This window comes from Hippocampus guttulatus, chromosome 2, assembly GCF_054856545.1.
Source record: "Hippocampus guttulatus isolate MCC_2025c chromosome 2, RoL_Hgut_1.0, whole genome shotgun sequence".
Classification (NCBI taxonomy): domain Eukaryota; kingdom Metazoa; phylum Chordata; class Actinopteri; order Syngnathiformes; family Syngnathidae; genus Hippocampus; species Hippocampus guttulatus.
In genome coordinates, this window is record NC_141262.1 from 3,781,307 (window position 1) to 3,804,914 (window position 23,608).

The 23,608-nt window shown below is 42.8% G+C and overlaps 1 protein-coding gene across 2 annotated transcripts in view; it reads left to right on the top strand.

Moving 5' to 3' along the window:
• The window catches only part of trappc11 (trafficking protein particle complex subunit 11), a 117,330-nt gene that overhangs the window by 43,037 nt on the left and 50,685 nt on the right, over positions 1–23,608 (top strand). For both annotated transcript variants that reach the window (XM_086131947.1, XM_086131956.1), the window contains exons 16-21: positions 2,512–2,573; positions 9,891–10,023; positions 15,653–15,783; positions 18,245–18,370; positions 18,834–19,015; positions 19,130–19,278. In XM_086131947.1, coding sequence (XP_085988073.1) covers positions 2,512–2,573; positions 9,891–10,023; positions 15,653–15,783; positions 18,245–18,370; positions 18,834–19,015; positions 19,130–19,278 — 783 coding nt within the window. The remainder of the gene's footprint in view (positions 1–2,511; positions 2,574–9,890; positions 10,024–15,652; positions 15,784–18,244; positions 18,371–18,833; positions 19,016–19,129; positions 19,279–23,608) is intronic.

Below are 23,608 nucleotides of genomic sequence, written 5' to 3' on the forward strand. Positions count from 1 at the left end.
CATGATTGACGTATTAATACGTCATGGGGAGGGAACGGCTATGCGCTAATTGACGTATTTATACATCAAAGGGTGTAAATGAGTTAATAGTGATAAGTGTTATTGGTCGTGTTAATGATTTATCATACCGTATTTTCTGGACGATAAGCCGCTACTTTTTTTTCCAAACTTTGAACCCTGCGACTTTTCACGTGACAGTTTATGGATTTTTACTGATGAACGTTAAACCGTCAATCGATGTACCCATTCTTGTCACATCTGACAAATGAAATCACCGAACCCGTCATCGTGGACCAATGAAAGTGTCCGATTATCAGCTCTAGGAGAAGCCAGCTGGCTGGATCACGGAGAAAGAGAAATAGATAAGGAGAGGGAGACAAAGGACAGAAAGAGAGACTCTGAACTGGCAAATGTATGTACTAATTAGTTTTTACGGCTAAAACTGGCTGTTGCAGCTTTTAATCAGGTGCAGTTTGTATTGGCCAATTCTAGTTTGATAATTTAAACTGGGATAAAGAAAAAAAAAAGAAAAACTCATTGGGTCTGTCTTAAATGAGGTCACCATGGATCTAAACAAAGTGGACCCTTTGAACATGCCCAATCTCTGGAATTTCGACCAGTAAAGGCAGCTTGTGATTGATCAAAGTGTTTGTCATGTTAAATCTAGGACAAACAATGTCACAAAAGAGAGAAAAGATGATGCAGACAATTTAAGTGTGGAAGTATAAGCAATGATGTAATGTACATACAATATATACACGCACGCGCACACGCACAAGCACGCGCGCGCATACACACACACACACAGTCACACGCGGTACATACTTTGCACACACATCAGTCCTATCAACATCATCGATATTTTATTCGATTATTGTGCGACTGTTAAGAAATGGCTCGACTACAAAATTTTTTGCGAAGCAGCCCTAATCGTGTCACCAAGATCGACTACATTTTGGACGTTTAATGTAACAGCCCAACACCTACCAGAAAAAAACAAAAAACATATGCTCAAGCTGAGACGAAGTCTGCTGTTTTCAATTGACTCTAAGGTTTGGACCAATTTTTGGCCTTTTCTTATCGGGTCATGCTTATCTCAAAATAAAGAAATATGCTTGTCCCTCATCACCTGCCGTAGCCCATGTGGGGGTTTGTTGTTCATTATGTAGAAATGTGGAGATTGGTAGAGGGAACAGTCGGTAATGGAAGCCAAGTGAGGCCCAGCAGATCGTCAAAATAAAGGATTAAAATCTCCAAGAACGCATCTTAATTTAATGTAACGCAGAACATTCGACTTTTTACTGGAGTAGGAGCGGAAGATTATAATTCGACGGATATTGCTGTGTCACGGTCGTCCTTGTCCTGATGGATAGATGGCGCCGTTTCATTTAACGAAAGCACCAAGCACCATGGATTGGTTTATCTTGAGTTCTCTCGTGGCTGCTTGATTCCCATGGTCCCCCTACGCGTTTTTAACGAAACAGCTCCAGTTGAATGTTTCATCAATATCTACCAAAATTTGGAGCCATATGTGACAATCCAAGACCTTAAAAAAATCTTCATATCAGGTTGTCCGCCATTTTTAATTTCCTCTCACATTTTGCCTCATTTTAGGCCTTTATAGAACTCATATTGTATTGAACTAGTATTTTTAGTACTATGTAAAATCCCAATTGCTATGTGCCAGTATCCCAACGTGTCAATACCACAATGTGGCCAGAGCTCTGCGGGCCCTTTATAGAGGCTTGCAGGTCTAGATTTAGGATATTGGTGTGTCATGCCAACACACATTTCTACATGCATTGGTAAAAAAATATATAATGCCCAAGGCCTCATGTTAGCAGTACCAAGACTTAATTAAATAGACTGAAAATAAAAATAGAACTGCAAAATAAGATTAAATAAATATGGAGAGAAAAAGAAGATGCTTATGGGTGGTTTGAATGTGTGCAAACATGCAATGCAGCAAAGATGTGGCTGCAGGAGTATGAAAATGCAAGGGCCTTGGATTTTACATATTGCAAGGCCATTTTGTACTGGACACCCTTTTGTTTGAACTTATTGTTCATTATGGATAATCAGTGAGGAGCACAGAAGTCCAAAAACCGGTTCCAGGCCTTCCTGTGTCGAGTTTGCATGTTCTCCCCATGCCTGCGTGGGCTTTCTCCAGGTACTCTGGTTTCCTCCCACATTCCAAAAATACGTATGGTAGGTTAATTGAACACTCTAAATTGTCCGTAGATGACATTGTGAGTGTGAATGATTGTTCGTCGATGGGCGCCCTGCGATTGGCTGGCAACCAGTTCAAGGTGTACCCTGCAGACTGCCCGAAGACAGCTGGGATAGGCTCCAGCACACGTGCGATTCTTGTATGCGGCTCAAATAATGGCTGGATGGATGTGGGGTTTCATTTCAATAAGAGAGGGTACCACTTATTTTATCTGTGTGTATATTGTGTATGCATATCTTCGCTGGAAAGATTTTATTGAAATTTATTGTCTTCTCTTTCAGCTTCAACTCTGAAGAAGGAGCAAAAATTGAGGATCGAGCAGAATCTCATACAAGTTCTGAAGGTGTGTTTAATATACACCATAGTCAGTCATTTATTTTGTGGATTGAAAATGAAACAGTGAATGATAAGTATAAAATGTGCATTGACAATTACAAATAAAAGTTAATTTTAAATATGGGAAGTAGGAGCAGAAGACTCGTAAAACACACAAGCCCTCGACATTGACTTGCACTTTTAAATTGCATCTAATACAAGCTGTAAAGCAGGGGTGCCCATTAGGTCGATCCTGATCTACCGGTAGATCTAAGACAGGTCCCAAGTCGATCCGAGGAGTGTCGAGGAGAAAACAAACAAACAACCATTTGTGTGTCTTGGTATATGTTAGTATTTTTTTTTGTGTGTGTGTTAATGTACACTGCACCCTAATCATCTTATCAGTCTCATTTTCACCCAAAATATATTTTAAAAATAAAATAAAGCAGGTAAATCTTGAATTTACGGTGGCGTGTGATTACGTCACCGGAAGTTGTTAGCTCTCAGCAGTCTGCAATCGCAGCTTGTGATCAGAGCTGTTGCGCTCTATCTTTTATCGTCATGATTCTCATTCAGAGTTTGCTTCGTGTACAATTCACCGAGGGCACGGGCAAAGAATAGGAACCTAGGAGGGCCCAGGGAAGCACTTTAAAACGGTACGTGTGAGCTACGATAGTTAACAGGCTGCAAAAGTGCGTCGCATGCCTCCTTTTCAGGCTGTTTCTCATCATGGCGTGCGTGTGTGTGTGTGTGCGTGTGTGTGTGTATGTGTGTGCGCGTGCGAATGCACGCGCCGATAAGGGTAGATCCTGGGAGGTTAGTTGATCGAAAAGTAGATCTTCGATGCAAAAAGTTTGGGTACCCCTGCTATAAAGTGTAAATCTAAGAAGTTAACTCCCCTGTAGCTAAACCAAAATTGGAAACAAACAAACAAACACAACCTAAAACACAAATATAATGACGAATTGCAGCCACTTTTATAAAATACGTAATTTGAAATCATTGTGATTGATGCACACAGTATGTTTTTCCATTCTGTACCGTAATACTGTTCCACAGGTGTTTACAAAATTGGCATTTGCAATGGGCCATTATGGTATTTGAGTCAACCCTTTGTTAATGGCAAGAGGGAAGGAGCTGTTTGAATGTCTGCTGGTTTTGGTGCGTATGGTTTGACTGCGGCGACCTGAGGGAGGAGCTAGAAGAGGTGGTGGCCGGTGTGTGTGTGTGTGTGTGGGGGGGGGGGGGGGTTGAGGAGAAGTTTTCGTGCCATTGTCTTTTTTCATTCAGCACGTAAGTAATGAAGAGTGGGTAGGGTGGTATTTATTTTTCCTGCAGTTCTAACGGTCCATTGCAGTTGGATTTTGCACTTTTTTGTGGTGAGACCAAACCAAACTGTGATTGAAGAACACGGGAGGGATTTGATGACTGCTGTATAAATGTGTTTCACAACTCCGGTGGCAAGCCATGCTTTCTCAGCAGCCTCAGGAAGTACATCTTCAGCTGGAACTTTTTCAGAATGGAGTTGATGTTGGCCACCCACTTCGGGTCCTGAGAGACTGTGATTCCTCAGAACTTGAAGGTCTTGATTTTCAGGGCATTTAGACAAACTGAGCAGCAGCTGTTGTGAAGGTTTGATCAGCTCATCACCAAGCATTGCACAAGCCTGTTAACAATCCCTCATTTCAATCAGATGTGTTGGAGCTAGACAAATATCAAAAACAGAATGGATAGGTGCTACCAAAGACCAGACCTGGAGATCCCTGGTTTAGGAGCAGAGCACTGGAGAGAAGAGGCATCGTTGGGACTCCCTGGTACTGATAGTGCATGTTGAGCATATTCATCCACCCACCCAGCATCACCTGATGCAGGCCTGAGGATTTCAGAAATTAACAGACACTGTTTTTCAGTTCCGTTAGATTACCTAATGGAAAACCACTGTAACTAATTTTGGGTTCCATAAACGTTCATCATGGGAACACATTTTTCTATTTATATTCAAAATCAAGAATTCTGATACTCAAAAGTGTAATATTTAAAGGGTAAATGTTTGACAACTATGCATTAACAATGAACACAATTACATCAGCAGCTGTGTACTCCAGGTTTATTCAATAAAATAAATGGATCAAAATATGTTGTTTAACACTTTTATTGTACTCAAATGGCATCATGAATACAGCATACCACAACATCTGGCCATATACCATGGGCCACAAGTAAACCTGACACTGTTAACATGATTATGTGTCTTTGCCATTTATGTAAATAAACATAATATCAATGGCTACTCACCCCCTTTATTAATACAAAAACATGTAATAGGAATTGAATGATTAAAATCATGTGATGAATCTTTGAAAAAAATGATCTTATTACTATATATAGACTTATAGTATTGATATGGCTTGACGTCCTCTTTGCAACCCCAAGCACTGTGTAATCTCCTATCAATTTGACCAAAGAATCTACCGCACGTCATCGTTTGGCCTACCGACAGTTAACATTAGTATTACTACACCTTGTGACGAATTTTATACATAAAGTTACCGTGTCTACAACTAGTAAATTATAGAATAACTAAGACTTTGTTATAATATTTTTCATAGCGATTAGTCTTTAAATTTAATGACCAACTTCAAATACTTGCCTCAGAATTGTGCCTCCTGTCGTATTCCTCTTTCATGTTTTGTGCATACATCACACGTCAGCTTGGTAATACGCCCTTCTTTGGATTATTCGAAAGAAAAATCCGACTGGCATTCCCATTTCTTAAATGTAGTAACGAATACACTTTTCGGTGTTCTTTTCGCCGCCATCTCCATCCATCATCCACACCCTTTCTCAGCGTGCGGACTAAAATAACCCGCATGCGCACATGATGTTTCCTCTCCCCCCCCCCCCCCCCCCTCATTAATAAAAACAAAATGAAAGTACAATAGAAGAAAAACACTCACCCACCACACCACAAACACACATACAGGCACAGTGAAATCGCGTTGCTCACACAGGAGAGATTCTATCGCATAGTCCACAAGTGCGCAGTGATTTTTATGGGAAGCGATTTTTTGGTACCGTACAAATGATCCCACGGAAACGACACACTACCGGAAACGATCATTACCGTGAAATCCTCAGGCCTGCTGATATGTCCTGCCTGTCAGGAAGCACTTGATCCACTGGCAGATGGATAGTAGAAGACAAACTGAGCTGGATAAGTTGAAGCCTGGCGTGATGGTATTGAACGCAGGGCTAATCCACACACAGGATCCTCGCATTGGTCCCTGTGCTGTGGAGGGGCGACAGCAGTGGTTCTTAACCTATTTAGAGGTACCGAACCCAACCAGTTCATATGTACATTCACCGAACCCTTCATGAGTGAAAAATAAATAAATAAATGTTTTTAAAAAATAAATTCAAGATATGAAAAAAAAATGCATTTATTAAAAACAGAAAAAAGTTAATAAAAGATAAGTATACTTTTTTTTTTTTAAATTGTACGACGTACTATCACGACAGTCACATGTTGACTACTAAGCAAACTAAATTTCCTACAGCACTGATTGGACAAGCATTGTCATGTGATCATGTGCAGCCAGTGATGACCAAGCGGGTGTGTCATAACTTATTAACATGTTGAGTCGCGTGTGTCTTACCCTCCGCGGCAGAGGCTCCGTCAAACCCCTGAGACTGACTCACCGAACCCCTGGGGTTCGATCGAACCCAGGTTAAGAACCACTGGGCTACAGGATGAAATGCAGGCACCGTCTGGGGTGTGAGTGAAGGTCGTTGCTGGTGGGGGTGGGATGGTCTGGAGAGTGGAGTGAAGGTGTCCTTTTCAAATCTGCAGTAGAACATGTTTAGATCATGGGCCAGTCCCTTATTGTTCACCGATTGGTGAGATGGTCACCTGTAAATTGTAATTTATTTTAGGCCATTCCACATGGACATAAGAGTCATTAGTGGAAAATGTTTTTCTGTCTTTCTGTATAGCTACTCTATCCTCTGTTGGCTGATTTCGGGCCTGTTCGTGCAATGCCCTATCTCCGCTTCTAACGGCGGCCTCTTTTGTCAGTTTGTCAGGGAACCGTAGCTTGTTTTGCCGAACTAGGGGAAGGTCTTTGTTGAGACACACATGCCCTCACAGAAACTGATGTATGATGTTCGTGTCGCTGTATTTGTCCAGGCTGCAAGTTGAAGTTTCAAATACACCTCACCCCAGTCGGTGCAGTCCAAAAACATTCCTGTCATGCCAGCTTTCTTTCATCGGCCCGCCTCTTCGTAGTGCTTGCAGACGGTTTTGCACGTTTAAATCCGATGCATTATTATTTGTTAATTGAGTATGCGCCTTTATTTTGGGATTAAGTGAATTGAACAGTGATCAGACAAGCCCAGCGCTGCGTGGGCAACAGACCGGGATGAGTCTTTCAGTGGCGTGCAGCAATGGATCAGAGGGTTGCATTCTAGTGAAACAATCATTGTGCTGATTATATATTTTTTGATTCTCTCCTCTTTCATCTCAAACTGCTTTAAACAACAAAGCGTATGAGGGAAAAGTGGTTAGGACTGTACGACTGTCCATGTTTTATTGTTGTGTGTTGTGTTTATTATTTTACTTTATGTTAACTGTTTTGTTAAGTGCTTTGTTTCAGCTGCTGCTGTTGTGAAAGCGCGATATAAATCAGGATGTATTGTATTGTATATCTGGGAAGTTCATGTTTAAGTTGTACTGTGGTAAAATCATCCAGGATGATGAGGGGTGATTCTGTGCGCTAAAGCTAAAATTGACTTGGTCAGACAGCATTTGTAGCACTATGCTCATATTAGTTTGTGGTGGGATGCAAACATCGGCAACCACGAAGCACTCACGTGGTGAGTTGAATGTGTTACAGTTCACAAATAGCATCTGTAATTCTGGGCTGCAGTATGTGTTGAGCTCCGTGACATCTGCGCTCCATCCATCCATCCATCCATTTTCCGAACCGCTTTATCCTCACTGGGGTCACGAGGGGTGCCGGAGCCTATCCAAGCCGTCTTCGGGCAGTAGACGGGGGACACCCTGAATTGGTTGCCAGCTCCATTTCTCGTTGATATAGACACATATTCCGCTACCTTTTAACTTCCCTGATAGTTTCCTTGACGCGGTCCGCCCAGTGAAGAGGGGAGCCAGGTAGGTGTAGCTCGGCATTCGGGATGCATTCGCTGAGGCAAGTTACAGTAAATCAGAGCAGAGTATAACAACATATGATTGTTCCACAGGATGTGTAACATTCAACAAGTCGACAAATTTACTCCAGATTACCTGGGGCTGAGACGTGAACATATAAAGCTGTGCTCTTAAAGTAGGGCGGCTCTGAGGCATAATTTATGTTGCTATAGTTATGTGACAATAGCAGACACGCTACATGGATGTGGTGAGAAATTGTTACTTGTGTGTGTTTAAAATAAAAGACACAATTTAAGATTTCCTCACAATCGGGGCATCATTATGTATCAATAATGGATTAATTATTTGTATAATTAATGAATGGAAACTTGAGTTTACTGCCTGGAATGGACTCATATGCCTCTGTAGCGTCACCACGTCTGTTTTTGGATTCATTTTGAACAGATAAAAAACTTCTTGAAATCAGTTCTTAATTTGAAGGATGCTACATTTGAAAAGATTTTGCTCTGAATCTTAGAGGTTAATAAATTTGATTCGAACACACTCAATGCAAGTTTTCTGATGTGCATTACTCTCAAAATCTACATGGGAATTGGAAGATGTACAGTATGTCACAAGGAAAAACTAACTACTGTGAAAGAAGAAACGAAGGAGAACTTAACAAGATAAAAAAATAAACTAAATATGAACAATCATCACTTTGTGATGGAACTTTTTGAGCTGAATTTGGCACTCAATGGTGAAATACAATATCCACAATGGATTACTGAATGATTCTCAGTCTCTCTCTGTATCTTTTTAGAAATGTTCTTCATGTATAAGGTATTCATTCACAAACAAATATTTTAATTTACTTTAAATGAATAGCCCTCTTGACAGTATCAGTCAAAATGAAGCATTATTTATCGATCTGTTTTTTGATAATTGTTATTGATTGTGCAGGTGGTCATGAAGTTTTGGTAAATTATGAATAATTTCGGGCTTGAATGGATCTAGTTTAATTTCAATAGGGATAGGCCTTGTAAGAAAAAAAAAAAACACAGTTTTGTTGACTTGAAGTGTCAAGAGTCAAATTGCCCTGTGCCAAAGTTGACATATTTCCATAACCTGGATGACAGGGAATCGACACAGACACCGACTTTTATGGTACATAAAAGATAACAGTAAGGATTGGATTGGATAAACTTTACTGTCAAATGTACTGTATGTGTAACATTCAGCACAGATGACATTTCTGCCCTCTCAACATCAAACAAGAGGAGCCGCTGCGGGTGTCTGCGCCGCTATCAAAAGAAAATTTAACAAAAAAATGGCAAAATAATACAAAACAACACATGAGACACAGACAATCGTGCACTCTTAACCACTTTCCTGCATATACTTTGTTGTCTGAAGCAGTTATAGATGAAAGAGGAGTGAATCAAAGTGTCCTTTTCACCAGTGGATCAAAGACGTCATAAGACCAATAAGGCTAATTGCCTTATTGGTGCAGAAGATCAAAAATTAACAAAACGAAAAAAGACTAAACTGTGGATCTCTTGTCTTGTATGGTTGGAAGTTTATAGTAAAAAAGGTTTTCCATTTTTTTCACCCTTTTTTAAGTATTCATAACACTGAATGTTTTGGATTGGATATTTTTTATATCTCGCAAGACAAGCCAAGTAAGTATACATACTTTGAATTTTTCAAAAATGTTTTTATTATTTTGGGATGTGTGGACCAAACCAAACGTTCATCAAAAAGTTTATAACTAACTAACTAACTTTTAAATTAAGCATGGTGGTGTTTGCTCAATCAAGCATGTGATGACCTAAGACTGTTTTTCTACTTAAGGACCCAAAATGACTTGCTGTGAAAAATGAATAATAATATTTAGTCTTGCAAATTGATATTCGGGTTCCTAATTATTGTGAAAAATCATACCTTGAGCGATATTTACCTACTGTATTTGCAGATCTTAGTTGTGCATCAAACTGGTAACCATTTGTACAAATCAGTAGTCCAGAAATAGCTCTCCATTTCAAAAAGGTTGGTGACTCTGTCGTAAACATTGTGTTATAGCGCACCACTACAATTAAAGTTGCACACTACATGACATTTTTTTAATGGGGAGGCATGTTCAAACTGGTCTATTGTATTTCGTGGTCAAACTGATTATGTCAATATTATTTCCATTAGAACAAGATACCTGATGCTGAGCCTCAGTGTGATCAGGTTTCAGCTCAAGCAGGACGGTCACTGTGGAATGAATGCATGGCCTCTGGTGGATCAAATGAATTCATAATTGATGTGCAAGACTACATACCATTCAGTAAGTAAAAACTCACAAAATGGCCAATACACCAATTATCCTGCACTAAAGTGTATTTAACCTCAGGGGATTCTCAAATCATGACAGAGTTCTGTTCCAATGACACATTGTGACTCAAGAAAAATTGACGTGGTGTCCGAGTGTGGTTGAATCCTCACAATGGAAGTTTTGTGTGATGATTAATTCTTATGATGCTGTACAAACCAGTTCATGTGCGCTCTTGTATATATATCACACAAATGGCATATAATATTATGAGGTTCCGTCATAAACACAAAGTGTCATTGTTCGACGTGTGTCATGGACCGAGCATTCCTTGGATAAGGAAAAAATATTTTTTTACGTCTTTTTAAAAGACAATGCTGTGGTTTTTACATTGTTTTTCAAATTATACCGCATGTAAGATTTAATTTAAAAAACACATTTGTTATATATATTTTTTCCTGGAGACATTTTTGGGTACATTGTTTTCTGTTTAGGTCACTGATTTTGATCTCATGTAGGTTTGATAATTAGTTTTCGAAGACAAATTACGTAACTCATTTAATGCTAAAATGTAAAAATATCTTTGCAAAAATCATATAATTTAGTGCAAAAACGTATAAATACGTTTTGGCAAGATGGCAGGAGTGGCTTTGATCCGGTCTTGGTCCACACACAGTGTAAGTGGGTGCAGAGTGTGGTCCAGCGATCTGCAATCGCGAGGTGACCTTTGGAAGCAGTGTGGTGTTGAGAACATGGGTAAACTCTACATAGTCAAATCAGAAAGTCCCATCGTCATTCTTGACAAACCCTCACACACGCATGCAGGCACACGAACACACACACACACACACACACACACACACAACATTGAATATGTTCTTGAAGAAATTTCTTAATACTCTACTTACTAGAAAAGTACAAAACGGGTTTTCCATGTAAATGCCCTAATCCGTTCCAAGATCCCAAAACTTCAGAAATAAATGTTTTATCAATGATAAAAATGCATCAAAATATATAACAAATACATGTTACAATTAGATTATTGCACAATTAATGAGAGTTGTGTATAATGTATAAAACAAAGAAGAAATAATGAAAATGAGGGTTATTTAATGTTTAACTGCGTCCTCATTGTTTTTTGCCTTCTTAAGTTCATGTTCTCTCTCAAAAGTGGCCTGGCGTTTTGTAAAGAACTGATCCAAGGACGTTTACTTTTGTCGGCTTTTAACAATCCTTCAAAAACGTCCAAGGCAAACATCAGCAGAGTGAGCGATCGCCCGACTGGTGAACACTTTTTCTGGGTGATTCACATTTTCGTAAAACTATCGGAACACCTCATGACCCAAGGGGCGAATGATGAGCATGCTGCATAGCGTATTTATCTATCCCTCTACACATATAGACACATACATAGATGTCCCTCTAAGCCACTGGAATGCCAGGATGATGCTTGGTAGTAGCCAATGGCAAAGCAGCTATAAGTATGTTGGGCTCAGAAGATTCGGAGCTGCGAGTAGCAGCCCATACTGTATTTTTACCTTTCGTATCATTAAATTTCTTTCGTAACAAGAGGTAATATTTTCCTGTTGAGGCGTTTCGTAACGGAACATTTCGTATGAAGAGACGTTCGTAAGTAGAGGTACCACTGTACTACAAGTAATGAACTTAATTTGTGACCATGTTTCTAAATTGAAATGATTTTAAATCGAGGTAACGTTTCACATCGAAATGCAGTTTATCCGTTCCAAGTCCAAACTGTTGTTTACATTTTATGCATGTTATTTTTTCATTAATTTATTTACTTATTTTGTCATCAATGTGGTTGAAACTAGTGAGGAGGGGAGACAACAGCTCCTCCACTGATTCTCCATCCAAAATTATATATCAATCTTATTCTGTTTTTTCTTTTGTCTTTCTATTTTCTATTTTTTTAACACAAAAAAAAAAGAAACAGGACAGAGAAACGTGTCTTTTTGCCATGTTAATCAGAAACCTGCTGCTGTCAATCACGAAAGCTTTCTGTTGGCTGCTGTGGCGATATATATATATTTCCATTTTCAATCACAGTTTCTGTTACTCTTCTTCTGCTAAAGTACAGTTAGTAATCCATTCTAACTGATTTGGCATTTGGTGGCTAAACATTGAATGAGACAGTCGTCACGCAATTGGGCTAAGAGTCAAGACCGTATTACAATACATACTCACAAAAAGTTAGGGATATTTGGCTTTTGGGTGAAACTTCAGGAAGAGCCTAAAATGCATTTAGACCTTTACAGGTGAATTTATTGTGACCTCCTCTAAGCTTTTGAATGCACGTGTTGAACTATTAACAGTTTCAGTATTGTTGTATATGTTACTGCTCTCTAATGATGACTTGAACAGCAACATTTGATCCTTGAATTGACCAATAAATGTCCTGGTTCAAATAGAGCTAGTGTTTAAATAGTCATCTCATAATGCTGTTCACATTTTGACATCATGAGACCAAGATGACACCTAACCACGGATCAACAGTACCTTGCCATTGGAAGATAGAAGTAATGAGCTCAGCATGTCACAGAGTGTCATCAGCAGGTTGCAACAGAGATACTGAGATCCCGGAAGAGATCACAGAAAGATGTAAAAGTGGACGTCCTTCGGTCACATCCCATGCTGATGACAGCTACACTGTAAACAATGCCCTGAGAAAATGGATGACGAAAGCCACTCAACTCCAGGCATGTTTAAGGGATGTGAGAGGCACCCAAGTAACACGTCAGACCATGCGAAACCGTTTACATCAGCGTGGTCTGCATGCTAGTCAATCTGCAAGGGTACCTGACCACACCACCGCCTGCACTTTCTCCAGACCTGAATCACATTTAAAACCTGTGTGATTAGCTGAGCCGCCATGTAAAAAATTGAAATTCTGCATCCCAGTACCTCATTGAAATGAGGAAGAAGTGTGGGATGCAATGCCTCAGCAGACATTGTCGACTTGTGAACAGCATGAGAAATTGTTGGTCGTTTGCAAGCTGTAATGACAGAGGGCACATGATGAGTTATTGAGATGTTGAATTTTTTTGTTGTGATGTACCCACCATTGTTGTTAACTTTTGTTTCAACAAATTGTTTGAAATGAGTAAATCAACAGTGCATCCTTCTACTTATATGTCCTACTTTAATAATATGATATCGCGTGAACTTTTTACATTTTCCATAAATTTCACCTGAAAGCCAAAGATCCCCAACTTTTTGTGAGTGGTGTATATCCCATGTATTAGAATGGAGACCGGTGACTAATATAGCAAAGCATCCGATATATGTACAGTAAGTATTCCCACCGACAGACTTTTGTCAAACGTAAATTCCCTCACCCGGAATAAAAACCTCTGCATTAAAATTTAGACTACGGTATTACATTAATGATCGATTCATAACAACGGAAGTTCCAGGACCTGGAACCCGTAAGCCATACGGAAGCCCGCAGTAGAACAAACTCAAGCAAGTCCCGCTCGATACGACTGAATAACTGTGGCCGCGCCGCTATTTACTCTCGTCGGATCCAAAACCGTGAAATGTAAGTGACTCTATTGGCAGGAGTTTCAGTGGAATCGCGAAGGGTTTTGTATTTCATTCATTTACTTTTACATCCTGTTGATCGTGGCATCCAAATGAAGAGCAACGGTAATGACCGTTGAAGAGTGTCATGATTCTGTTTGTGACCAACAGGTGGCACTGTAGGGCTCTCCCTGCAGCTGCACACCTGTTGGTCGCTGTAAAGGGACTCCCGACAGGACTACTCAGTGTCGGGTCATTGTTTGTTTCTGTGTTGCTGTTTGTTTGCTACTGTCATGTTTGTTCTGAGTCATGTTTCGGTCATGGTTAGTTTTTGCTTCAGTCATGGTTTGTTTACTACTTTGGATTCTTTTTGTTTTCAGGACTCTGTTTAGGATTTCGTTTTCTCTGTGTTTTAATACAATCTTTCAAGTGCACCCTGCTCCTCCCTCCTGCCTGCTTTTTTGGGTTCACCACCACCACGCAACGTGACAAAGAGAAAGTGAAATGCATCCAATTAGCTGCTCAGAGAAAATTGCTTGTGGCTCGACAGACTGTCGCGTAAACAAACGTTTCTTGGAATGCTTTACCTGTTATTGTGCTTACAAACCTTCCGCTAAATGGACCGCTAATTAGAGAGAAGGCGAGTTCCCTGGGCATAGAGGACTTCGAAGCATCCCGTGGCTGGCTTCATTAAGTTCGTTGCACGACATCAGCTGAGCAATGCAGTCTTGTATGGTGATCGAGGGGAGGTAAAATTAGAGAGAGCGAGTGAGTTGAAAGAAAAGCTACCAGGTCTGTTACTAATCTCATTTTGTTGTAACTGTAGTTTTGTTCATATACCTGTATTATATGCTTCAGTTTGTGTTATGAGCAGTTTTTGGACCGTACCTGTATATTTTTGCATTTTATTGCTTGTGTTGTTACACATGTATTTTCTTAACATGCTTGCATGTTCATCAAGGACATGTAACATAGTCGTTTCCCACATAAGGAAATTCTGTTGTAAGGAAAGATTGAATGATGCAAACACAATTCATTACTAGAGAATACTTACCTGTGTGTTTTTTTTTCTAATGGCTAAATTTTTCAGTTGCAGCTTGAAATCAGGTGTGATTAATTGCCAGGAAATTTCAGAATGTCTTTTCAAAGCTTTGACATGCAAATCATCTTTTCCTTAAAAAAAAAAAAAGGCTCTGCCTTGCCCTCATACATCATAGCCCAGACATGTGTCATTGTGGACATTAAAACAAATCCATTGATTTCTCTGAACAACTTCACTGTTGCGGACCATAAAATACAACCATCTAGGTGTAAATGGGCTGTCACTTACATAGTGCTTTTCTACCCTTGGTACTCAAAGCGCTTCACACTATTTCCTTATTTACCTACTGATGATGCAGCATGAGGAGCAACTGGCGTTCAGTATCTTGCTCAATGATACTTCACAAAGGTCGCAATGGATTCAACCCCCAATTTCTGGGTTCGGAGACGACAACTCTATAACTGAGTCATGCTGCCCCAGGATGTCTGATGGGATACATTGTTTGTCGGGAAGGGGATTGCGAAGTCTCCGTGCCAGAACCAGTAGGCTCAAAAACAGTTTCTTCCACCAGGCGGTCAGGAGACTCAACTACCTCCCTGCTCTGCCCGCACTCCCCGCCCTCTGCCTCTGCCCGACCCCTGCCTCCTGTTACAGACTATGACCCTCCCCTCATCATCCGACATCTGCGTATTGCACAATTGCACAATGCACTACCTCACTTTACCCACAATAGCCACAAGTGCCATTGTTTATGCTGTTTACATTGTTTATATTGTCTATACTGTTCAGATTACACATTGTCTTTTATACAGTGTCGCTGCTATCTTAGCTGTGTGTGTTTAATGCACAGTATGTTTGCATACATGTTTGCACTGAGGATGGAGAGGAAGAAATTTCATCTCTGCTGCATGTCATACATAAAGCATATTTGACAATAAAGATGACCTTGACCTTGTCTATGGCACATTTGTAAAAGTAACATGTTTTCTGCAATAACATGTCAAATATGTAATTTGTGAAGAAATTTCTAACCTCACTGTCTCCTTCACTTTATGATCCTAGTTCAATGTAAAGCCAAATTCCGGTCTCCCAGTTTCCATGTTGATGAAGTCATCCAACTCCAGGTGTTGGTGAGAGCTGACTGTCCTAATCCTGTGTCATTCACCAAACTGGCTGTCACCCTGAGCAATCAGGTACTCGGTTAAAATGCAAAAAATGTATCTGCACTTTCTCTGATCACAAAGCGAATACAAGTGTGATCACAAAGGGTTCACTGTCAATAAATGGCAATTCTTCATCATTTCACTCGTACTCCTCCAGTCACCTTTTTTGTTTTGTTTTATTTTTATATTTTCTATTGAACATTTAGGCACACATTATGACCTGACAATTAGACAAGTTCAAAACAGTAGGGGACAAGGAAGGAAAACGTTTTTTTTTTTTTCCCCATCACCTTACCATGTTGGAGGGGTTTGTGTGTCCCAATGAACCGAGGAAGCAAAGTTAGCTGGGGCTTTATGCCCCTGGCAAAGTCACCCATTGCAAACAGGTCTGTGGCGAGTGACCAGAATAAGCACGGATCAAAAGACCTCTTTTGATGAGTACAATATATGGACCTAAGTTTTGCTTGCCCAGACGCGGGTCACCGGGGCCCTTCCGTGGAGCCAGGCTTGAAGGTGGGGCTCACTGGTGAGCGCCTGCTGGCCTGGCCTACACCTATGGGGCCCGGCCGGGCTCAGCCCGAAAAGGCAACGTGGGTCCCCCTTCCCATGGGCTCACCATCTAAGGGAGGGGCTAAAGGGATCGGGTGCAATGTGAGCTGGGCGGCAGCCGAAGACGGTGATCTTGGCGGTCCGATCCTCGGCTACAGAAGCAAGCTCTCGGGATGTGGAATGTCACCTCTCTTACAGGGGAAAGAGCCCAAGCTGATGTGCGAGGCAGAAAAGTTCCGACTCGCCTTTAGGTGGGGGGACGGGTCCTGACAATTGTTTGTGCTTATGCACCAAACAACAATTCAGGGCACCCACCCTTTTAGAGTCCTTGGAGGGGGTGCGTGAGCGCCACAGGGTTTGTTCCAGAGGAATCACACACCGTGGCCTCTCTGGTAAGATCTATTTAGGGCTGTTGGAGAGGAAGGTCCGTCAGGAAGTTAAGTCTCAGATTCAGGAGGAGCAGTGTGTTTTTTATTTTTTTTAAATGTCCTATCATTTGGAACAGTGGACGAGCTTGACAACCTTGGCAAGGTCCTCGGGGTGCATGGGAGTTGGGCCAACCAGTCTACATGTGATTTGAGGACTTGGAGAAGCCGTTTGTGTCCCTTGGCGAGTTCTGTGGGGGGGTACTTCGGGAGTATGGGGAGCACCCTAATATGGGCTATTCGGTCCCTACAACACAGTTGTCAGAGTTTGGTTCGGTTCGCATTGCAGGCAGAAAGTTGGAGTTGTTCCAGTGAGGGTTGGACTCCACCAAGGCGGCCGTCTGTCATCAAATCAGTTCATAAACTTTTGACAGGATTGCAAGGCAAAGTCGAGGCGTTGAGTGGGTCGGGTTTGATGGCCTCAGTATTGCATCTCTGCTATTCACAAATGATTTGGTGCTGTTGGTTTCTTAAAGCTGGGATCTCTTACTCCCACAGGAGCAGTTCACAGCCGAGTCTGCAGCAGTTCGAATGAAAATCAGCATATCCAAATCTGAAACAATGGTCTTCAGTCAGAAAAGGGTGGAGTGTCCTCACTGGGTGGGGGATGAGATCTTGTCCCAAGTGGAGCAGTTTAAAGTATCTTGGAGTCTTGTTCATAAGAAAGGGCAGAATGGAGCGGGAGATCAACAGGCAAGATCAACTGGGGAATCTGTGCAGCGTCTGCTGTGATACAGACTTTGTATCGGTTTGTCGTGGTGAGGAAGGAGCTGACCCAAAGGGTGAAGCTCTCTATTAACTGATCGATCAACGTTATACCCCAACCGATGATGAAGAGTCGCGATGAGGAATGAGTTGAAGATGAGGATAAAGGTAAATGTAGGGCGGGAAACAACTAGTCTGGTCTTCTGTGCTAAAAGTGATGGTAGCCCATGGAAATCACGTCAGTTTCCTCTTCTTCCCAAGTGTACTACTGGTTGTCTTTCAAGCAAGCTACGTAGTTCTTTTAAGATCTTTTCTTTAGGAGAACATAGTCTTTGGGCTGGTTAAGCACTTTTCTCTGGGAGTGGGCCACCAGGTGATGTGAGGCTCCTAAGCAGGAACATTCTCACTGTGATGCTGAAGTTTTGCTTTTCATGGCGTAAAAGGCCAATTTGACGGTTTGGGATTTAAGGGTAGCATTTGAGTAGCAGAATTTTTCGGGGCCAAATCAGACCCCATGGGTTCTCCAGGGTTAAAATGAAAAAACAACTGTTTGCATCTAACTCAAAACATTTTCAATGCCAAAACATCACTGCGTGGAATTACCTAAACTAGGACAAGGCAAAGCAAATTTATTTTGGAAATGTTTGACTTTGAAAAAACATTTTGTAAAATGTTATTACATTAATTTACAAAAAAAAAGATTTTCAACCTTAACTATGAAAATGTTTCCTCAACTTGGCATAACTTCAAAGGGAAAATATCCCTTTTGGATGTAATGACCAAAAGGTTTTGGTTTGTTCCTGTGTTTATAGGAGTATAATAAATGGTGTGTTCTGGAGACCTCAAGTCAGGAATGCAAAACCCTTCTGCCTGGGAAAACGAAATGTTACAACTTCAGCTTCGTGGCAAAAACCAAAGATGTTGGCAAAAAAATTGAGGTTCGAAAGATTTATGTGTTTATCTTTTGGTGTTAACTGAGTCATTTTAGATTCTCTACTACCTTCAGTAAGTCCATTGTGTTGAGCAAGCGCAACCAATGATCACGGTGTGAACATGAAGTGTTGTCTAGCAGGAGTGCCCAAGTCCAGTCCTCGAGAGCCCCTATCGACCCTTTTCTAGACGTCTCCTTCTTTCAACTCACCTGACTCAAATGATCAGGATAGTTATCAGGCCTCTCCTACCTTGCTGATAAGCTCATCATTTGAATCAGGTGTGTTGAAGAGGGACACCTCTAAAACCATGTGAATTTGGCCTCTTGAGGACTGGACTTGGGCACGCCTATAGTTTCTAGTATCGTTTCAGCATGCTGAGGTGTTTTATATATTAAACTTGAATTTATTAAATTAAAGATATTCATAAGTGTACGAGTTAGATGCAATATTTAAAGTTTCTATCTGTCAGATGACAGGTATAGAAGTCATGCTTGGCAGTGGCAGTGGTCGCTGTGTGTTTCTGAGATGGCGAGGGGCAGGTGGAGACGCAGCCACAACACATGAGTTCCTGCAGTCGAACAAGTCATCATCTTGGCCTGACACTGAGGAAGACCTGGATTGGGAAAGCATGACCATCCTACAAAATACCATGTGAGACTGAGATAAATCTAGTTTTCTTCCTTAATGAAGTCATCATTCAGACTGTGAACAAACTCTAAAATGTGCTATTGATTTGTATTTCATTTGCTGTCATGTATTGTCCAGGATAATGTCGAGAGTTCCAAAGATCTCTGTACAGCTGAGTCATCAGCCTCCTGCTCTCAGCAATGAAATGTACTGTATTCACTGTACTGTCCAGTCACTGGAGGAGGGTGTAGCCAAGGATGTGAAATTGACTGCAGGACTCAAACCTGGTAAACCTTCCCTAATTAAATTGCATTGTGAACACATCTTACTCTTTGAACAAATGAGCAGCGTACTTTTACAACTTTTACATTTAGGAAAGTTTGTCAATTTCATACCTATTATCCTTTTTAATCCAGTTGCACTTTTTGTTTCCCTTCATTCTGCTCTTTATTTTGCATGCGTGATACAACAAAGAACAACTTTTCAATGTTTTTGTGCCAAAATTAAATGAATACAAATTCAGTGGAATAGAACTTGGACCCAATTAACTGAAATTTGTTTCTCAAAATGTGTGCCCTGGGATTGGCCAGCAACCAGTTCAGGGTGTAACCCGCTTACTGCCCAAAGATAGGTTCCAGCACACCTGCGACCCTCATGAGGGTACAGTCAGCGGTTCAGATAATGGATGCATGGAAGTGAAGAAGTCTTAAAGTTTGTATTTTTTTGTAATTTTTACCTTAATAACAGGTGCCCGGGGTAGAATAGGTCCCTAGCACCCCCTTGCTGTTCGTAAGAGGCGACAAATGGGGCTAGTTGTTTGCCGCGAGTTGCGACCCGTGGGGTGGGAGGAGCTCCTTAGCCTTGGTCGGCAATCTTCCTTCGGGAGTAAACCCAGAGGCCAAATCCGGAGTTGGAGTCCCTAAGTCGGTGCGTTGTGAAACTCTCTCAGCGTCCCGGCAACTCCTGCGGCGACGTCGATGCCAAGCTGCTTGGGCCCCGCCCTTCCCTTGGACAACATCAACGGCGTGGAGAGGGGGTATCTTGCTCATGGGCAACACCAGGTCCTCCATACACACCTGCCCAGGCTTGTGCCCTGGAGAGGACACTCCAGCGTCATCGTGTGACGACACAACACGAGGAGTGGCAGATACCAGTGATAAGTCAGTGCTTAATTGGCGTAGAGCTAGGCGCTAGGGGTCACTCCTGACAGTGGGAGGGGGCCTCGTACCCCCACTGGGTAGCTACCGCCCGCTTCAAGCCGGGCAGCCCCCGGACAGTAAGGTGCTACCCCGCCACAGTTCACTTTCCTTACTGGGTGTGTAGGGATTAGGACCAGGAATAGTTTGAAAGGTGGACTGTAAAACCGATGCACCAGGAAACAACAAAAGAAACACAACAAGGAGCAAGCCCTTGTTAAAACCTGCAACATGGAATGTCAGGACAATGACAACCGGTCTGACGTCAGACCTAATGGACATCAGCGATGCCCGCAAGACAGCAGTGATCAACAACGAGCTGCTGAGACTCGGCATTGACATTGCTGCGCTGCAAGAAACCCGCCTCGCCGAAACTGGATCTCTCCGGGAGAAAGACTACACCTTCTACTGGTGCGGGAAAGCTGCCGACGAGACCAGAGAGCACGGCGTTGGTTTTGTTGTCAAGAACGCCCTGCTGAGCATGATAGAGCCTGGTGGAGAAGGGACTGAGAGGATTCTCACCTTGCGACTTCACACTACAGTCGGCACTGTCACCCTGTTCAGTGTCTACGCCCCTACTCTATACTCCACGCAGGAGGCGAAAAACAAGTTTTATGACCAGCTGTCGGCAGCCATCCAGAAAGTTCCACCCACCGACGAACTTGTTCTTCTTGGGGACTTCAACGCCCGCGTTGGATCCGACCACACATCATGGCCCAGTTGCCTCGGCCCTTGGGGAGTGGGTGACATGAACAACAACGGACAACGTCTCCTGGAACTGTGCACACTTCAAGACCTGTGTGTCACCAACAGCTTTTTCCAGAGCAAACCGCAGCACAAGGTGTCGTGGCGCCACCCCCGCTCAAAGCGCTGGCACCAACTGGACCTCATCTTGACCCGCCGCAAGCAGCTAAGCAGCATTCTCACCACATGCTCCTACCACAGCGCTGACTGCGACACAGACCACTCCTTGGTCTGCTGCAAGATCCGACTCCAGCCCAAGAAGCTGCACCGAGCCAAGCCACCAAGCAAGCCCCGCATCGACACAGCCAAGGCAAACCATGTGGACATGGTGGAGGCGCCTGCCCGTCATGGAGGAGCTAGACGAGTTACCAAGCCTTGAGGAGCTCAGCAAAGCCATCGACAGCCTGCCCATCGGGAAAGCTCCTGGCCTTGACGGTATCCCAGCAGAGGTGATCAAGACCGGCAAAGAACCTCTGCTGCACCACCTACACAACCTACTCTGCCAGTGCTGGGAAGACGGTGAGGTACCTCAAGACATGCGTGACTGTAACATCATCACCCTCTACAAGAACAAAGGTGACCGCAGTGACTGCAACAACTACTGAGGCATCTCCTTACTGAGCATTGTGGGGAAACTCTTCGCCCGAGTGGTCCTGAATAGACTCCAGAAGCTCGCTGACAGGGTGTACCCCGAATCACAGTGTGGCTTCAGGTCGGAACGATCCACCATCGACATGATTTTCTCGCTCCGCCAGCTCCAGGAGAAATGCAGAGCAGAACTAGTCATTGTATGTTGCCTTCATTGACCTGACCAAGGCCTTCGACCTTGTGACCCGCGACGGCCTCTTCAAAACCTTGACAGGATTGGTTGCCCGGGGAGGCTGCTGAGCATCATTCGTTCCTTCCACTCCGGAATGAAGGGTGTCGTCCAGTTTGACGGCGTAACATCTTCCTCTTTCAAAGTAAAAAGCGGTGTTAAGCAGGGATGTGTACTTGCTCCGACCCTCTTCGGCATCTACTTTGCTGTTTCGGGAACTCCACTGAGGGTGTCTACCTCCATACTCGCTCTGACGGTGGCCTCTACAACATGGCGAGGCTGAGGGCCAAGACCAAGATCCGCAAAGTCCTGATCAGAGACATGCTGTTTGCGGACGATGCTGCTGTCACTGCCCACAAGGAAGAACATCTTCAGCATCTCATGGATCATTTCTCGAGGGCGTGCAGCGACTTTCAGCTGACCATCAGTCTCAAGAAGACCAACCAACATCTTGAGTCAGGACACGGAGAGCCAACCCACCATCTCCATTAACAACTACCAGCTGGATGTGGTCAAGGAGTTTACTTACCTTGGCTCCACGGTGACAGACTCGCTTGACTTGGACCCTGAACTGAACAGAAGGATCGGCCGAGCCACCACAACTCTTGCCCGGCTCACCAAACGCGTGTGGGAGAACAGCAAGTTGACGACCAACACCAGGATGGCAGTCTACAGGGCCTGTGTTCTCAGCACCCTACTGTATGGCAGCGAGTCCTGGACCCTGTATGCACGCCAAGAAAAGAGGCTCAACACCTTCCACATGCGAAACCTCAGGCGAATCCTTGGTATCAAGTGGTCCGACTTCATCACCAACAAAGACGTCTTGGAACGTGCCAACATCCCCAGAATGTACACCCTCCTCCGTCAGCGTCGCCTTCGGTGGCTCGGCCACGTCCGCAGGATGGAGGACGGTAGGATCCCCAAAGATCTGCTCTATGGAGAAGTCGCAGTTGGAAAGGGAACACAGGGCCGCCCACAGCTTCGTTTCAAAGACGTTTGCAAGAGGGACTTGAAGGCTGTTGAGTTAGATGTGAAGGGATGGGAGTCACTGGCCCAGAACCGCCCAAAATGGAAACAAGAACTCGCACGTGGTCTGTGCCGAGGGGAGGAGAAGATGAGAGCATCGGCAGAAGACAAGAGAGCCAGGAGAAAGAACAGCCAGGACAAAACAAGCGCCCCCCTCCAACTGTGTGTTCAGGTGCATCCACTGCAACAGGGACTGTCACTCCCGGATCGGCCTCTTTAGCCATACCAGACGGTGCTCCCAGTCAGGCACAAACAGATAATCACACTGTGATTGAAATGCCAATGAATGAATAGGTGCCAGGGTTCAGCTGGGTGGCTGAAAGCAAATCACTATTGCGGAACTGATCCGAAAACTAATTAAAAAAAAAAAAAACAAAGCAAAATGTACAAAAATTCTAAATCAATCCATCAGAGCCAGTTCATATTTAGGATTATTCAACGGAACAGTTTCATGGCAAGTTGTGAAAAGACGATGCAAGACTGTCTGGTGGCATAGTCGCGACTTTGAAAGGGACAAACAGAGAACCAAACCTCCATTGAGTTTGTGCAAGGGTTGCCTTTTAATTTGGACTCATGTCTGTATTTGAGGAAAATAAGCAACCACGAAGCAGGTTGATGATTTGAAAGAAGAGTGAGAAAAGCCATATACGTTAAGGTTGAAAGACCACATATGCCTTTGGTGGGCAGTCTCCCCTCTGCAAGGCATTGTCTTTGCATCCGAAAAGAGGCTTTACTCTCATATTTAAACACTGATATTTTTTTTTCACAAAACTTTTCATCCAAATTGTTTCATTGTATTGCAGTGAATGTGTTGTGGTTGATTTTTACTGATTT